This window comes from Arachis ipaensis, chromosome B6, assembly GCF_059453495.1.
Source record: "Arachis ipaensis isolate K30076 ecotype BB chromosome B6, ASM5945349v1, whole genome shotgun sequence".
In the NCBI taxonomy this organism is placed as follows: Eukaryota; Viridiplantae; Streptophyta; class Magnoliopsida; order Fabales; family Fabaceae; genus Arachis; species Arachis ipaensis.
In genome coordinates this window covers 17284854-17303963 of record NC_142441.1, presented here as the reverse complement: position 1 = coordinate 17303963, position 19110 = coordinate 17284854, and the positions used below count along the sequence as shown (strand labels likewise).

The following is a 19110-nucleotide window of genomic DNA, read 5'->3' as shown; positions in this document are numbered from 1 at the left end:
TATTATTATTATTATTATTATTATAGTGTTAATTATATACACCATGTGATGATAATTACAGTTTAGAAATATGTCTTTACATTGATTTGACTTTTTTATCTTTTTATTTATTTGTTTATTTATTTATTGTAATCAAGTACTTACAACAATTTGGTACAAAAAACTTGTTTGAATTGAATGAATTATTATTGTGCAGGGAATTATATAAATGTTTAAACTACGTAACTAATAAATGTTGTGTCAAACAATTATAAGAACTTATTACAATATAACTAAAACTAATTAAAATGAAAATTAAACAAAAATTTGGTATCATTTACTTCCTTCAAACATTGATATTTCTAATATTCATAAGTTCGTTAATTTTAATCAACATAAAACTTATAAGTTATAACATCAATATATAAATCAAATAGAGAAAAATAATACAATTTGATGGGCGCATTAAGAGCTATATATATAGAAGATATATATGATTCTTTTTATTGTAGATATATATTTTTTGGTGACTTTATTGTAGATATATATGATTATTCTAATAGATTTGCTATTTAGTAATAATTATAGGATAAACGCTGCTCATACTCTAAAAAAAACAAAAAAATAAAAAAACAAAAAAAAAAGAAAAAGAAAAAAAGAAGACGCAGAATTGAATGATGTAAATAGTTATGTAATAATTTGAAGATATTATTAACCCTTGGAAGAATGTTAACACCTGGATTGCTGCTAATTATAAATAAATTAAAGCTAAGAGATAAAAAAAACCACATAATTATGATCCCACCCATAATTTGGCAATAGATTTTAAGTAGTGTGGCATCTTGATTATGGATACTATGATCCCACCACGAATTCCATGTATGCCAAATACCACTTTATTTTTTTTTTTTCTATGGATTTTAGGCTTCAAATATTTGTCAATCGAAACATTAATGATTAATTCTTATTTATGCTGCGCTAGAATTTAAGTTTAAGTTGATAGGAGGAGACAATATAAATTATTATATTTTTATATGGCCTCTTAAATAAGAGTCTCTTTTGGATTTGTTTTATTTTTTGTATATGTTTTTTTATTTATCTTATGCAATTTTTTTTTTCTTTTAGAATTGACCAATGATTAAAATCTAAATTTTTTTATTATTATAAAATTACTTCTCTAAAAAATTTAAATTGATAAAAAAATATAAATAGTTATATCTCTACGAATAGTTCATGGCACAAATCAAACTTAGGTTATTGGGTATATGGACAATTGGTCCTTCTTCCCTATTTGCTACTGTTAAGTTGCTCCGTCCCTTTCTTTATATTATAAAGAAAAGTTTATATATAAGCCAAAAATTCTCCATCCTTCATAATTTTTCATGTTGGCTGTTCTTTTTTTTCTTGTTATTGATTGCCAATTTCTTTTTCACAAAGATAATAGTAATAATTCCCATATGAACTTGCTAATGATGCATGGCATCAAATTGAACAAGAGAGAAAAAGGTTATAAGTGGTAATAATTACTGTATAGAATCATTCAAAGTCAAAAAGCTTATCAACCCACGATGTTGTTCTCACAATAATATATTAATAACAACAACCATTGATAAGGAGACACCTTTTTTCTGAATCATCCCATCTCTGTATAGGCCTCTCAATAGAATTAAAAGACTAATACTCAATGTTATATAATAAAATCAATGGAGAGTCCAATCCAGGCTTGTCTGTTTAATAAAAATGTCTTGTGGACTTTACATTATCTTTAGATGGAAATATTGTTATGATATTTTAGTCACACGATAAATTAAATTATGGTGTCCTTATTAGGAGTCAAGACTGACTTGTGTGTTGAAGTCAAGAAAGGGAGAGACAAACACATCAAGGTTTTCAGAAACTGAACAAATAGTTGAATTGAAGGAAAAAAAAAAAGATATTTCAAATTTAATCAAAATTAAAAATTTTATTATTTTAAATTAATTAATTATTATTAAAAAACTGAATCAATTCAATGATTTTTTTTTAGCATAAATCAAACTAGTTCGATGGCCGTTATTTATGATTAATCCTCATTCAACTGACCAATTCGATTTAATTTTCAAAATTATGATCACAATAATGATTAAAATAATAGATTGCAATTGACCAATTTTTAATTTAAAAATATTTGATAATAAAAAAAATTAGTTAAAAATAGTCAAAATTTATTTTATTTGGTAATTGTTAATTATTATAATAATAATTAATAAATACTACATAAAATAAAATCTGGCGATTTTTTTTGTTTTTAATTAAATGATGGAGAAAAAACATTATTGCAGAAATACACATCACAATGGAACAATCATAATTGCAACCACATTTTATAGCCGTAACCATAATTTATTAGAACCCTAAATATCATATATTTATCGGTTTTGCTACGTTACCAACAGCATATCTGCCAACTTCTTCCAATTCTTATTTATAATTATGTTTATGAAAGTGTGTTCGTAGATGTGTCTAATAAAAATATCTTTTTTATAGTTGTGTTTAATAAAAGTGTCTTTATAGATATATTTTCTGGATGTGTCTCTTTATATATGTATTTAAAATATATTAATTATTAGACACATCCACGAACACACTTCTATGAAACACAATTATAAATAAGAGTTGGCAGAAGTTGGCAGATAATATGTTGGTACCCTATACTTTTCCTATATTTATTAGATGACTTGGCCCTAGGTGTTGGACTTGGGACATCACCATGCATACTATTACCAGATACCACCCTCACTCAAAATTACACTAATCATGCATGATAAATAATATAAAGACTAACCATACTATGTGTTATTAAAATTAGTTATTAAATCACATATATATATATATATATATACACGAATATATAATATTTAATTTATTAATTAATTTGTGTATATAATATTTTTGTATAAAGACACATTAGACATAGATAATAAATGAAATAAAACAAATAATTAATTTTATTCTCAGATAACTTGAGAATTTCTCTTGAATGATTCTTATTCTTGTGTCTATTCAATTAGAGAATAACCAACGAGAAAAAATAGATAGAATGAAGTGCATATGCGGCGGGAGAGAGTAGTAGCGTTTGATTGCTACCAAGGAAATAAATGGATTGATACAATATAAATTAAGGGGAAAAAATTAAATTTTTTAATAAGGTAAGGTATCCACAGTTGATGGATCATATAGTTAGCCAATTCAATGGTGGACCACATTCTTTTTGAACCCATTTTGAAAGGTTCTCCAATTAATCTTGAAAGAGCAATGCCCAAAAGGATATTAGCCATACCCAAAAGGATATTAGCCAAAAATCAGCCAAATATTTTGGGATAAATTCAAAATTTCTGCGAGTTAATATATATAGATGTTTTTTTGGTAAGTATCAGAATGTTTTTTTTTCATACTAAATAGGTGTTCTTTTATATATTTTTCGAATTTTTTTGTATTACAAATATAAATGTCTCTATTTCTTTAAGAATTTCATAATTTTTTTTAAAATTTTATAGATATTTAATTATTTTTGTTAAAATATAACTGGATATTTCTTTTGTTAAGTATTAGGATATTTTTTTTTCATATTAAATAAATGTTTTTTTATATTCCTGTAATTGTTCAAGGACTCCTTTTAGCTAAGATCAAGTATGTAGTTTGCAATTTCTTTAATCATCAAAACGACACCTAATATCCCAAAACGCAGATGTCGGTGATAGAAGACATAGGCATGTGTGCGAAAGGTTGTTGAGCCAAACTTTGTTGAACTGGTTGCAGGGTAGGACGGTGGTTAATTGGGTCAGGTTGTTGATTGGGATTATAAACCGGCTACTGTTGGATAGGAGGAGTATCTTGGCCTTGAACAGGTGAAGCCATGTGCAGTCTCTGTAATTACTTCTGGTCGAAGGAACTAGTGGAAGTGACGAAGATGTGTAGGGAGATGAAGAGGATGGTGCTGGAGATATTAGAAGTGGAGGTTGATCCGAAGGGAGGGTCAGGGATAGTGGAGAAAGATGCTGGGGATAGCGCCGTCAATGATATCTAGAGAGAACCATGCATTGCGCCACCAAAGGGAAGAGGAAGTTTGAGTCGGGCTTGACCAAAGGGAAGAGGAAATTTGAATCAAGTTTGATTTTATGCTCCGTAATTTCAGGAGTGGTTTTTGAGTTTTTGAAACATAATAGTCAAAGAATGATTTCATTTAGCACGGCAATTAATAACAAATATTAAAAATTAAATAAAATTAAATTAATTAAGATTAATGTGGTTTTGTTTATTTTTTAGCTGGTCTTTTTAGTTCTATATACTTTTCCATCTTGAAAAGAAGGAATTAATAAAAGAAATAAATAATAATAAAAAAAGGTTTGATGGGATGAACGCATGGCTTTACCAATTGCCATGCATCAATTAGAGAGGGGATGATGATCTTGGAGATTGCATAATGTTGACGTTCGTTAGTTGTTGAGGTCTTAATTCATTCTCAATAGTCAATACATCAATCCCCATTTTATTTATTACATTTTTTATTATTTATTTTAGATGAAATTAAAGCTAAGGAATATGGTTCTTTCTTTATTTGCAAATGGTGTAGCATAGCTAGATTTCTTTGAAGCCACTCCTTTCTATATAGCTCAAATGAAATTCAAATTTAATCGGAGAATCTGTTTTTGGCTGTACACTCAGTATTCTTAGTCGTACTTTGATTTCAAGCTTTGTAACATGGTGGGTTTTTTATTAATAAGATTTTTAATAATTAAACCCACTATTAGCTAGTCAGTATATTAGATATTAATCATCAACTATCAAAGAAGAAGTTTATTGCAATAGGAATAAAAAATTCTCAGTGCTATTATTATGGTCATATTATATTAGAGGACAATATTGAAAAAAAAATTTATACATCAAAATCAACTACTAAAATTAGCTACCAATATATTTGGATATAAATATATGCGTGATTTAATTTATTTTTAATATGTATTTATTATATACTAGTAACTAATTTTAATGACTGATTTAATGTACACGTAGTATAGTTAAATATTGAAATATGATGGTACCTTAATAACTAAAAAACGATTTAGCAAAGATCTTGGTATTCTGCTCTATGGAATCTGTTACATATATATAATATATAGTCATATAGACGATATGATTGCACCATATATAGTTATTGTAAGAAATTAAAGGTCAAGTGGCCAATGGTAAAAGTGATAATACTCTAAAACCTAATTAGTATTTGGTAGTTTTTAATTCATTTTGATGTAAGTAAAATGCCAAGCATTAAGAAGAAATTAAATCATGCAATTATCATTAAGCAACATACATGTATTGTAGATAATTTGAATTTTTTTCACATTATCCCCAAAATTCGGGATCAAAGACTAATAATTCGTTCCGGATCTAAATTATATAAATAAAAAAATATTTGAGTTTTCGACACTTATTTAAGTAAATGAGTGAGTTAATTACTCAATCAATTTTATTGGTTATAAATAATTTGAATATATAATTAAATATTATCTTAAATCATATTGAAATCTATTATTATTATTATTATTATTATTATTATTATTATTATTATAATAAACTTAATTCTGCAGAAAGTATTGTCATCCGGTTGGAACAAGAGGTAAAGGGTGAGAAAAAATTGGTTAAGGAGCTAAAGCTTCAAATTGGCAGCCTTGAAAATATTGATATGCTCCAAACAAAATAGAATTCCCTAAACAAGAGAGAGAATACAGTACAGACGCCAGACGCAGTTGAGAGTTGAGAAACACCAACTCTAACTAGCCAATCCTGCGTTTCTTCTTTGAATCTCCAGATGAGAAGCAGCAGCAGAATACTTGGAAAGCTCCTCAAACGACATTCACACATTGCCATGTCATTATCACGATTCTCCACTCCCCCTCCCTACGAAGTCCTCGAACCCTTCTACGACTTCTCAGACGTCGTCGTTTCAGTCTCCTGTGACCCTCCATCCCCATCCCCATGGCTCCCCAAATCCTCTCCCTCCTCGACGATTCCCCTTCCATGGAATCCAACCTCACCTCCTTCTGCAACAAATTCCTCATCACTCTCTCCCCCAACTGCGTCTCCCACACCGTCCGCTCCCTCACCAACCAAGCCCACCTCGCCACGCGTTTCTTCCACTGGGCTCACTCTCAACCTAACTATTCCCACTTCCTCCATTCCTACGTCTCTCTTATCGAAACCCTCTCCTTTTCTTCGTCGTTCGATTTCACTGTTTTTCAGAACATTCTAGAAGAATTCAAATGCCAGAAGTTTAAATTAACTGCGGTCACCGTCAACTCCTTGCTCATGAGCTTTGCCGTGGTTGGCATGGTGGAGGAGCTGTTGTGGATGTAACAGAAGATGAAGTAGGATGGCCTTGAGCCGAGTTTGTATAATTTCAATTCGTTGATGAACGGATTGATTAATGCCGATATGGTGGAATCGGCGGTTAAGGTTTTCGAGGCGATGAGGGAGGTTAATGTGAGACCAGATTCATTTAGTTACAATACGGTTATTAAAGGGTATTGTAAGGTTGGAAAAACTAGGAAGGCCTTGGAGATGATTAGGGAGATGGAGGCTGGGGATGATGGTCGTAATGTGGGGCCGGATAAGGTTAGTTACATGACGGTTATGCAGGCGTGTTATGGCGAAGGGGACGTGGATTGTTGTGTGAGCCTTTACCATGAGATGAATGAGAAGGGGTTGGTGGTTCCTCCACATGCTTATAGTTTGGTGGTGTGTGGGCTTTGCAGGCAAGGGAAGGTTGTTGAGGGTCTCAATGTGTTTGAAGAGATGAGAAGGGATAGTTGCAGAGCCAATAAGGCAGTGTACACGGCGTTGATTTATGGTTATGAGAAGACTGGAAATGTTGATGGGACGATGAGATTGTTTGAGAGGATGAGACAGGAGGGGATTAAACTGGATGAAGTTACTTATGGGGCGATTGTTAATGGTTTGTGTAAGGGTGGGAGAGTGGAGGAAGCTTTGGGTTATTTAGAGTTTTGTAAAGAGAATGGTGTCATGGTGAATGCGGTATTTTACTCGAGTTTGATTGATGGCCTTGGGTAGGCTGGGAGAGTTGATGAAGTCGAGAAGTTGTTTTATGAGAAGGTTGATAAGGGGTGCCCACGGATTCTTATTGCTATAATGCACTTATCGATGGATGGTGTAAAGGTTAGATGATTGATGAAGCATTGGCACTGTTTAAATGGATGGAGGAGGAAGGTTGCGAGCAGACTGTGTATACATATATAATACTTATCAGTGAGCTTTTTAAAGTGCACAGGAATGAAGAGGCATTAAATTTATGGGACATGATGATAGATAAGTGCATAACACCAAATGTTGCTTGCTTTAGGGCTCTTTCAATGGGACTCTGTTTTTCGGACAAGGTAACGAGAGCTTGTAAGATCTTGGATGAGTTGGCACCCATGGGGATTATTCTTAAAACAGCTTATGAAGATATGATTAACGTGTTGTGCAAAGCCAGTTAGGTGAAGGAAGCCTGCAAGTTAGCCGACGGAATTGTGGACAAAGGTAGAGAAATTTCTGGAAAAGTTAGAACATTGATTATCAATGCGTTGAGGAAGGCTGGTAATGCAGATTTGGCTATAAGGCTTATGTATAGCAAGATCGGTATTGAGCATGACTGGATGCATAGTCTTAAAAAGAGAGTGAAGTTCCAAACCCTTATTGACAGCTGACTCTGTTTTTCGCCATATATTGCACCTTTAAAATTGACAAAGGTCAAAGCTTGTATATGTATGGAAGTATAGCCATGCCTAGTTGTTGTGTTGTTAGTGAGCTTAACCGTTTGTTTATACCGGAAACTATTATTAATTGACTGGGTTGAGATGGTTAAAAACTTCTTTCCTGATTTTGTTCTATGGTTGAAAACTTGCTTCCTAGAGAACAAAATCAGGAAGCAAGTTTTTAACCATCTCAACCCAGTCAATTAATAATAATTTTCGATACCAACAAACGGTTAAGTTCACTAACAACACAACAACCAGGCATGGCTATACTTCCATACATATACAAGCTTTGACCTTTGTCAATTTTGAAGGTGCAATACCTGGCGAAAAACAGAGTCAGTTGTCAATAAGGGTTTGGAACTTCACTCTCTTTTTAACACTACGCATCCGGTCATACCCAATACCAATCTTGCTATGTATAAGCCTTATAGCCAAATCTGCATTACCAGCCTTCCTCAACGCATTGATCATCAATGTTCTAACTTTTCAAGGACTTTCTCTACCTCTGTCCACAATCCCGTCGGCTAACTTGCATGCTTCCTTCACCCGGCCGGCTTTGCATAAGACGTTAATCATGTCTTCATAAGCTATTTCAAGAAAAATTCCCAGGGGTGTCAGCTCATCCAAGATCTTACAAGCTCTCGCTACCTTGCCTGAAAGACAGAGTCCGATTGAAAGAGCCCTAAAGCAAGCAACATTTGGTGTTATGCCCTTATCTATCATCATGTCCCATAATTTCAATGCATCTTTATTCCTGTGTATTTTAAAAAGCTCACTGATAAGAATGGTATACATATACACTGTCTGCTTGCAACCTTCCTCCTCCATCCGTTTAAACAATGCCAATGCTTCATCAATCCTCCCACATTTACACCAGCCATTGATAAGTGCATTATAGCAATAAGAATCCAGGTGTACCCCTTATCAACCATCTCATAAAATAACTTCTCGGCTTCATCAACTATCCCAGCCTTCCCATGGCCATCAATCAAACTCGAGTAAAACATTGCATTCACCACGACACCATTCTCTTTACAAAACTCTAAATAACCCAAAGCTTCCTCCACTCTCCCACCCTTACATAAACCATTAACAATCGCCCTATAAGTAACTTCATCTGGTTTAATCCCCTCCTGTCTCATCCTCTCAAAAAACCTCATCGCCCCGTCAACATTCCCAGTCTTCGCATAACCATCGATCAACACCGTGTACACCGCCTTATTAGCTCTGCAACTATCCCTTCTCATCTCTTCAAACACATTGAGACCCTCTACAACCTTCCCTTTCCTGCAAAGCCCACACACAACCAAACATTAAGCATGTGGAGGAACCACCAACCCCTTCTCCTTCATCTCGTGGTAAAGCCTCACAAAACAATCCACATCCCCTTCGCCATAACACGCTTGCATAATCGTCATGTAACTAACCTTATCTGGCCCCACATTACCACCATCATCTCCATCCTCCATCTCCCTAATCATCTCCAAGGCCTTCCTAGTTTTCCCAACCTTACAATATCCTTTAATAACTGTATTATAAATAACCAAATCCGGTCTCACATTAACCACCTTCATCGCCTCGAAAACCCTAACCGTTGATTCCACCATACCGACGTTAACCAATCCGTTCATCAATGAATTGAAATTATACAAACTCGGCTCAAGGCCATCCTTCTTCATCTTCCGCCACATCCACAACAGCTCCTCCACCATGCCAACCGCGGCAAAGCTCCTGAGCAAGGAGTTACTGGTGGCAGCAGTTAATTTAAACTTTCGGTACTTGAATTCTTCTAGAATGTTCTAAAAAATAGTAGAATCAAACGATGAAGAAAATGAGAGGGTTTCGATGAGAGAGACGTAGGAATGGAGGGAGTGAGAATAGTTAGGTTGAGAGTAAGCCCAGTGGAAGACATGTGTGGCGACGTGGGGTTGGTTGGTGAGGGAGACGAAGTTGGGGGAGAGAGTGATGAGGAATTTGTTGCAGAAGGAGGTGAGGTTGGATTCTTTGGTAGGGGAATTGTCGAGGCGGGAGAGGATTTGGGGGATCCATGGGGATGGGGAAGGAGGGTCACGGGAGATTGAAACGATTCGTGGGGAGGGAGAGTGGAGAATCGCGATGATGACGTGGCAGTGTGTGAATGTCGTTTGAGGAGCTTTACAAGTATTCTGTTATTGCTTCTTATCTGGGGATTCAAAGAAGAAATGCAGGGTTGGCTAGTTAGAGTTGATGTTTCTCAACTCTCAACTGCGTCTGTACTGTAGTCTTTCTCTTATTTAGGAAATTCTATTTTGTTTGGAGCGTATTAATTTTAAAAGTGATTCAACTTAAATTAGGAAGTACAATTTTCTGTTGATAATTATGCACAAAGTACAATTTTCTATAGTATAAGGATCATGTTTTAATTGAAAATTTGGTGAAATTTTATGGATTTAAATGCTTATATGTAGAACATGTTCGATTGGTTGTTGAATAATTTTCATGAGTTGAAATTATTGAAGGCATTTTAGAATAGTTTTACACTTATAATATATTCTTAAAAAATATAAATGCCAACACGAAAATAACTTATTCCTAAATATATTCTTTAGAAAATTATTTGAGCAAGAAACAGTGAAAGAGCTACAAATGATTTCTTTTTTTGGTATATAGTGGCCAATGATTTAGTGTACATGTTATCAATGCATTTAGATGGAAAAATACAGGCAAAGAATGCTACCGGAAAAAGCATCCGCATTCCACAAAACTTGATTCTGTATAATACAATAAATATGATGCAGCAAAACCTGCAGCAGTGGTGACAAATAGGTTGCCGGTCGCCACAACTATCGACATTCTAATCTTGTAAAGTTACTAACCAAGATTCTTGTACATGAAGATATGTAACCAAGACTCATGTTACATGAATTGCCTCGGTTGAATATGAAATATTAGATCCTGAATTTAACCATCTCAACTCAGTCAACTAATAATAGTTTTCGGTATCAACAAACGGTTAAATTTACTAACAACACAACAGCCAGGCATGGCTATACTTCGATATATATACAAGATTTTACCTTTGTCAATTTCGAAGGTGCAATACCTGGCGAAAAACAGAGTCAATTGTCAATAAAGGTTTGGAACTTCACTCTCTTTTTAACACTACGCATCCGGTCATACCCACTACCAATCTTACTATGTATCAGCCTTATAGCCAAATCTGCATTACCAGCCTTCCTCAACCATTGATCATCAATGTTCTAACTTTTCCAAGACTTTCTTTACCTCTGTCCACAATCCTGTTGGCTAACTTGCAGGCTTCCTTCACCTGGCCGGCTTTGCATAACACGTTAATCATGTTTTCATAAGCTGTTTCAAGAACAATCTCCAGGGGTGTCAACTCATCCAAGATCTTACAAGCTCTCGCTACCTTGCCCGCAAGACAGAGTCCGATTGAAAGAGCCATAAAGCAAGCAACATTTGGTGTTATGCCCTTATTTATCGTCATGTCCCATAATTTCAATGCCTTTTCATTCCTGTGCACTTTAAAAAGCTCACTGATAAGAATGGTATACGTATACACAGTCTGCTCACAACCTTCCTCCTCCATCTGTTTAAACAGTGCCATACTTCATCAATCCTCCCACATTTACACCATCCATCGATAAGTGCATTAAAGCAATAAGAATCCAGGGGCACCCCTTTTCAACCATCTAATAAAACAACTTCTCAGCTTCATCAACTCTCTCAGCCTTCCCAAGGCCATCAATCAAACTCGAGTAAAATACCGCATTCACCACGACACCATTCTCTTTACAAAACTCTAAATAACCCAAAGCTTCCTCCATTCTCCCACCCTTACACAAACCATTAACAATCGCCCCATAAGTAACTTCATTTGGTTTAATCCACTCATGTCTCATCCTCTCAAACAACATCGTCTCCCCGTCAACATTTCCAGTCTTTGCATAACCATCGATCAACGCCGTGTACACCGCCATATTGGCTCCGCAACTATCCCTTCTTATCTCGTCAAACACATTGAGACCCTTAACAACCTTGCTTTGCCTGCAAAGCCCACACACCACCAAACTCTAAGCATATAGAGGAACCACCAACCCCTTCTCCTTCATCTCATGGTAAAGCCTCACACAACAATCCACTTCCCCTTCGCCATAACACGCCTGCATAGCCATCATGTAACTAACCTTATCTGGCCCCACATTACCACCATCATCCCCAACCTCCATCTCCCTAATCATCTCCAAGGCCTTCCTAGTTTTTCCAACCTTACAATACCCTTTAATAACCGTATTGTAACTAACCGAATCCGGTCTCACATTAACCTCCCTCATCGCCTCGAAAATCCTAACCACCGATTCTACCATACCGGCATTAACCAATCCGTTTATCAACGAATTGAAATTATACAAACTCTGCTCAAGGCCATCCTCCTTCATCTTCCGCCACATCCACAACAGCTCCTCCACCATGCGAAACGCGGCAAAGCTCCTGAGCAAGGAGTTAACGGTGGCAGCAGTTAATTTAAACTTTTAGTACTTAAATTCTTCTAGAATGTTCTGAAAAATAGTAAAATCAAATGATGAAGAAAAGGAGAGGGTTTCGATGAGAGAGACGTAGGAATGGAGGGAGTGGGAATAGTTAGGTTGAGAGTGAGCCCAGTGGAAGAAGTGCGTGGAGAGGTGGGGTTGGTTGGTGAGGGAGACGAAGTTGGTGGAGAGTGTGATGAGGAATTTGTTGCAGAAGAAGGTGAGGTTGGATTCCATGGAAGGGTATTTGTCGAGGAGGGAGAGGATTTGGGGGAGCCATGGGGATAGGGAAGGAGGGTCACGGGAGGCTGAAACGATGACGTCTGAGAAGTCGTAGAAGGGTTCGACAACTTCGTGGGGAGGGGGAGCGGAGAATCGTGATGATGACGTGGCAGTGTGTGAATGTCGTTTGAGGAGTTTTACAAGTATTCTGCTGCTGCTTCTCATCTGAGGATTCAAAGAAAAAATGCAGGGTTGGCTAGTTAGAGTTGGTGTTTCTCAACTCTCAACTGCGTCTGGCGTCTGTACTGTAGTCTCTCTCTTGTTTAGGGAATTCTATTTTGTTTGAAGCGTATAAATTTTAAAAGTTATTCAACTTAAATTAAGAAGCACAATTTTCTGTTGATAATTATGCACAAAGTACAATTTTCTATAGTATAAAGATCATGTTTTAATTGAAAATTTGGTGAAAGTTTATGAATTTAAATACTTATATGTAGAACATGTTTGATTGGTTGTTGAATAATTTTCATGAGTTGAAATTATTGAAAACATTTTAGAATAGTTTTACACTTATAATATATTCTTAAGAAATATAAATACCAACACGAAAATAATTTATTCCTAAATATATTCTTTAGAAAATTATTTGAGCAAGAAACAGTGAATGAGCTACAAATGATTTCTTTTTTTGATATATAGTGGCTAATGTATGTATCTTACCGAAATGGGCCACTTTAGATGTGGGACACCCATTTAGAATGTTTTGTTCTAAACATTGATATTAAAATATTAATCCATGACCATATATATATATATATATTAAGGCGAAGTCATTGGTGTAGAAGGTGCTGTGCTTTCTACATGTGTAGATATAGCGTGGTTGTTAACAGTTTGTGACAAGTGTATGAGTTGAGGGGCAGATATGACATGTTGTACTATTGATTTCCTCTCATGTTTGAGTCTACTGCTAACATAATGTGATATGAAAATGTTGTTAGCTTCTGTAATTACTAATTATATTAACGATAGTTTTTTTTTTTGGAACGGTAGTTAATTAGTGTGAGATGAAGTTGGGCCTAGTTTTGTTGGAATTTTTTAATTTTTGGAATGACTAGGAAAAACTAGTGGGGCTCAATTTGCTATGGTAGTGAAACAATGGAATAAAGAAATATGACAAATCACGAGTTTCTAGAGTGTTCACAATCGTTTCCTTCTGTTTCTTTTCCAATCGTGAACCAGCTGATTCCGACCTCATGAGAGGCGGCTATGTCCGAGGAGGACATTCCCGGTCACACAATCCGGGAAAAAAGGTCCGAACTGATTTGGAAGGGCATGCTTTTACTGGGGACTCTAGTCCTCACCTTACCCCTAGAGAGGAGGAGTGGATGCTAGAAAAGGAAGAGGAAGGCAATTTCACCACCAACCCCAAACGATCCTTCAGCGACACCGTCAAAAAAGGTAGAGTTTCGATGGATACAGAAAAAGTGAGCCACATCTCTTCTTCTGGGAAGGAGCTAATGGAAGAGGATGAGGACCGCAGGAGTTCGAGGGAATCAGAGGTAAATATGGAAGGAAGCCAAATTCCAGAAATTACAGTAGAGAAAATTGAAGGTATCTTCAATTTCAAGATTAACGAAGCAGCCATGAAGGAACTTAGATACCCATGGTGGGATACTCTTATTGTTAAACTTCTTGGGAGGCGTATATCCTTACTGGCCCTTACTAGAAGACTGGAGGCTATGTGGGGAAAAATGGGCAACATTGAGGTCATTGATTTAGGCAATGACTTTTTCATTGTCAAGTTTTATTCTCAGGAGGATCTTGATTTTCCTCTTACAGAGGGTCCTTGGAAAATTCTAAACCACTATCTATCCATCCGTTTTTGGCAACCAGATTTCAATCCTCTTGAAGCCACCATAGACAAAATCGCAGCTTGGATTAGACTCCCAGGTTTGGCTATTGAATATTATGAAGAGAACATGCTGAAAAAATAGGAGACGTGATTGGACGCACCTTGAAAGTTGATACAAACACTGCAGATAAAAGTAGAGGAAAATTTGCCAGACTTTGTGTGGAATTGGATCTAACAGCCCCCCTAATCTCTCAATATGCCATTAATGGAGTTAAATATAAGGTGGAATATGAAGGAATCCACAACATTTGTTTCAGTTGTGGGGTAGTAGGGCATGAGAAGTCTAATTGCCCGAAGACAATACTAGAAAATTCAGAAGGAATAGAGGTGAGGGTGACAGAGAAAGAAAAAGAGGGTGTAGAGGGAATAGAGAAGACAACCACTGTGGACAGAGTAGGGGAGGGTAATCCGGATATTTCAAAAAAAGATAAGGGTAAGCAGGTTATTGAAGAAAGGAATGAAGCATATGGACCTTGGATGTTGGTCCAGAGATCCACACGTGGCAGAAAAGGGGCAAAAGGAGACAATACTACAGGGGGTAGTGGAGGAATGGAAAAAGGAGCGAATGGAAAAGGCTGGGGTAGTGGTACCAGGTGCGCAGTGCTAAGAACACAGGAGGACGAGGTGGAACTAGAAGGAAGTAACAGTCAACAGAATATTCCATCAAAGCAAATTCAAGTTGAAACAGAGGCATTAAACAAAGAGAATAAACTGATCACCTCCAACAGGACCCATAAAACACAGAATCATGCTCAAACTTCTAAACCAGCAAGTCCAAGACCTGGAGACCAACCTAACCCAACTAACCCAAAACCAAAAAAGACCTTTAACTCTAATTCAGATGAGCCAATAACAACCCAGAAAATTCATGAACCTATCAGTTCAAACCCAGGACCTCTACCTAGCCCTTTTAACCCAGTACCAAACAAGCCAAATAACATAGCCTCTTCTGAAACAAAAATAGTCAAAAACCAACATAGCCACCATCCTGAAAATTGGACATGCACTCAAAGCAACACCCAAGTAGATATACAAGATACCTTCATACAAGATTCTTTTCTCGCCATATCAACACCTATGGAAGAAGAGATAAACCACCCTCCTGACCCCAAGCCACCTGACCTTCATTCTATTGAAACAGAGATCATGCTAGAAGCGGCTATGGAGCTTGAAAAGGAGCAGGAAATCCAAGAGAAAACAGATTGCCATGAGGATGCAATTGCTTGCAACATGCAATGTGAAGATGTTCACATGAACATAGAGAATCATAACATGATAGAGAATGAAGTACCTCTTCAGGGGGAGCAGAACAAGGCAATTTACTGAGGTATTTGTCTTTCATTCTTCCTTTCAAATGATAGTCTTATCATGGAATTGTAGAGGAGCGGCAAGTAGAAAGTTTTGTCGCACTCTAAGAGAACTTTGTAAACAAACTAAGGCAGATATAGTGGTGTTGTTGGAAACAAGGTGTAGTGGTAATAAAGCAATTAATATTATTAGAAGTTTTGGTATGAATTTTCATCATATTGAGGAAGCATCAGGCTTTAGTGGTGGGATTTGGATTCTATGGAATGATTCTGACCTAAGGATCAATATAATAAAATCGAAAAGTCAATACGTGCATATGGAAGTTAAGGAAAGTAATAGAGGCAGTTGGCTCTTAACCACTGTCTATGCTAGCCCGCAAGAGCCAGAGCGAAAGAGACTATGGGATGAACTCCAATTAATGGCGAATGAGATTAGGGGGGAATGGATGATGGTAGGGGACTTCAATGAGATAGCTGACCCTATGGAAAAGAAAGGCGGCGCCAAAGTTGATGTCAATGCGTGCAGAAAATTTGCTGATTGGATCCAAAGATGTAATCTTATTGATTTGGGTTACATAGGTACCAAATTCACCTGGAAGGGTCCGCAATGGGAGGGACTTGATAGAGTCTTTAAAAGATTGGACAGAGCATTGTCTAATGTAGAATGGAGAACGAGGTACCCAAATGCAAAGGTGGAGGTTCTAGTGAGATCTAACTCGGATCACCACCCCTTGCTTATTAATCTAGAACCAGAGCTCATCAACAACAGACAAATGCCTTTTCGTTTTGAGGCTATGTGGAATTTACACCCAGAATTCAAAGGTTGCGTCAAGGAGAATTGGAATGGGAACACTGATTTTCACTCATCCTTATTTTCCCTCACCAATGTGCTGATGAGATGGAATAAAGATATTTTTGATAATATCCATAAATGAAAAAGAGAATTGTTGAGAAGAATTGAAGGAATCCAAAGGAGCCCAAGCTATGGAAGAAATCGGTTCTTGGAGGATCTCGAGAAGCAGCTGAATAAAGAGTTAGAGGAGATCATGGAAAGAGAAGAAGTGTTGTGGTTACAAAAATCAAGAGAAAATTGGATTGTGGAGGGAGATCGTAATACTAAATATTACCATACGAGAACTATAATTCGAAGGCGGAAAAATAGGGTCCTAAAGCTGAGAAGAGAAGATGGTACATGGGAGGAAGATCAAAAAGAACTGGAGCATCTTGCAGTCAATTTTTTTAAACGGCTCTATGATGAGTAAGAAAGAAATCCAGATAGCAACTACAGAAGAAGCTTGTACCAGGAGATGGAGATTAGCCAGAAAACCCGTATGTATGAAAGGCCTAGTAAGGAGGAAATAAAAAAGGCGTTCTTTTCCATTGGGTCTCTAAAAGCCCCAGGATATGACGGATTTCCGGCTCTTTTTTATAAAGAAAACTGGGATATTATACAGGAAAACTGCATTAGATTTGTGCATCAGATTTGGGAGAATCCAAGCCTTATAAAACACTATAATCAAACTCTAATAACTCTCATTCCAAAGGTTCAAGCTCCCGAATTTATCTCTCAATTTCGCCCTATAGCACTGTGCAATGTCAATTACAAGGGAGTTACTAAGATTATAGTGGAAAGGCTGAAACCGCTTCTAGCACAAAGACTATCACCTTGCCAATCAAGTTTTATACCTGGAAGAAAAATTCAAGATAATATCTTAATTGCAAAGGAGATGGTCCATATAATGAAGAAAATAAGAGGAAGAAGAGGATTCATGGCAATCAAGTTTGACTTTGAAAAAGCCTATGATCGCCTAAGGTGGAGCTATCTCAAATCATGCCTCCTTGAGTTTGGTCTCAATTCGAATATGGTGAATCTTATAATGGAATGTGTGACCTCAGTCTCATATAACCTTTTGTGGAATGGAGGAAAAACGGAGGATTTTTCCCCATCTAGAGGTTTAAGGCAAGGGGATCCTATTTCTCCCTATTTATTTGTGATAGCTATGGATAAACTATCACAAATAATAGAGAGCAGCGTGGAAAACCAACAATGGAGGCCTATAAAGGTGGGACAGTTGGGACCGGCCATTTCACATCTACTATTTGCAGATGATCTACTCATTTTTGCCGAAGCAAATGAAGAGCAAATTATGATTGTTTGTGAGGTCTTGAAGCAATTTTGTTAAGCATCGGGTTTAAAGGTTAGTGAAGCTAAAACGTACATATTCTTCTCAAAAAATGTCCCACAAGAGAAAAAAAAAGTCATTATTGATTTATGTAACTATCAAGAACAACATTGCCTAGGGAGATACCTAGGAGCTAATTTCACCAATCAGAGGAAAGGAAAGGAGAAGTTCAGTTCCATCCTACAAAGGGTGAAGAATAAATTAAGTGGGTGGAAGAGACAATGCTTAAGTCTAGCAGGTAGGATAACCCTTGCTAAAACTGCTATTGCTCCGATGGCCAACTACGAAATGCAACACACAAGAATTCCTAAAGGAGTATGCAGTGAAATAGAAAAAGCACAGCGCAGGTTTATATGGGGGGAGATGGATGATAAAAAAAAAGTGCATCACATCAATTGGGAGACAATCTGCCTTCCAAAGAAGGCCGGAGGCCTCGGTTTCAGGAAACTCAGCACAGTTAATGATGCATTTCTTCTTAAAGTGATCTGGAAGATGATATTTGAACCAGAAACCCTATGCTCCCAAGTCTTTCAACAACTCTATGGGCGAAATCAAGACTTAAAGGAAGGAATCAATTGCAGAAGGTCAGATTTGCCATTTTGGAAAGAATTATCCAAGCTTTGGAAAAAATTTAAGGAAAACACAACTTGGCTAATTGGAAATGGAGAAAAAGTTTTATTTTGGAGAGACAACTGGGTTACCGGAATAGGCCCGTTATTGAATATAGCTACTCAAGATCCTCCACAAGAGCAACTAAACTTGAAGGTGTCAGCCTATACAAAGAGTGAAGGAGAATGGGATTTAGAGACTATGTCCCATTTTCTAGCGAAGGAAGTGATAGATAAAATAAGAGCCATCCCAGCCCCTGTTAGAGAAGCAGAGATGGACACTATCAAATGGAGCTATACCACAGATGGGGAGTTTACTGTATCTACAGCATACAAAGTACTGAATCAAAATAGAGAAGAGAAAAATGATATATGGGAAATAATATGGAAATGGCCAGGACAAGAAAGAATCAAAGTCTTTGCTTGGCAACTCGCACATGGCAGACTACTCTCTGCAAACAGAGCCGCCAATCTGATGAGAACTGACCCAAGATGTAAAAACTGTCAACATCACTCTGAAACTATATTACATGCTCTAAGGGATTGTCCCAAAACAGCTTCTATTTGGGTACAAATCTTA

The 19110-nt window shown here is 36.5% G+C and overlaps 1 protein-coding gene and 3 pseudogenes across 1 annotated transcript; 2 read left to right on the top strand and 2 right to left on the bottom strand.

The window, feature by feature from the left end:
- The first annotated feature begins 5824 nt into the window (after positions 1 to 5824).
- On the top strand, positions 5825 to 7718 carry LOC110263198 (pentatricopeptide repeat-containing protein At1g03560, mitochondrial-like; annotated as a pseudogene).
- Positions 7719 to 8105: 387 nt separating this feature from the next.
- Positions 8106 to 10601, bottom strand: LOC107646199 (pentatricopeptide repeat-containing protein At1g03560, mitochondrial-like; annotated as a pseudogene).
- A 266-nt stretch (positions 10602 to 10867) lies between these two features.
- Positions 10868 to 12745, bottom strand: LOC110263197 (pentatricopeptide repeat-containing protein At1g03560, mitochondrial-like; annotated as a pseudogene).
- Positions 12746 to 16056: 3311 nt separating this feature from the next.
- LOC148554740 (uncharacterized) lies at positions 16057 to 16674 on the top strand. The gene has a single exon (XM_088490465.1). The coding sequence runs from the start codon at positions 16057 to 16059 to the stop codon at positions 16672 to 16674; it is 618 nt and encodes a 205-aa protein (XP_088346591.1).
- The last annotated feature ends 2436 nt before the right edge of the window (positions 16675 to 19110 follow it).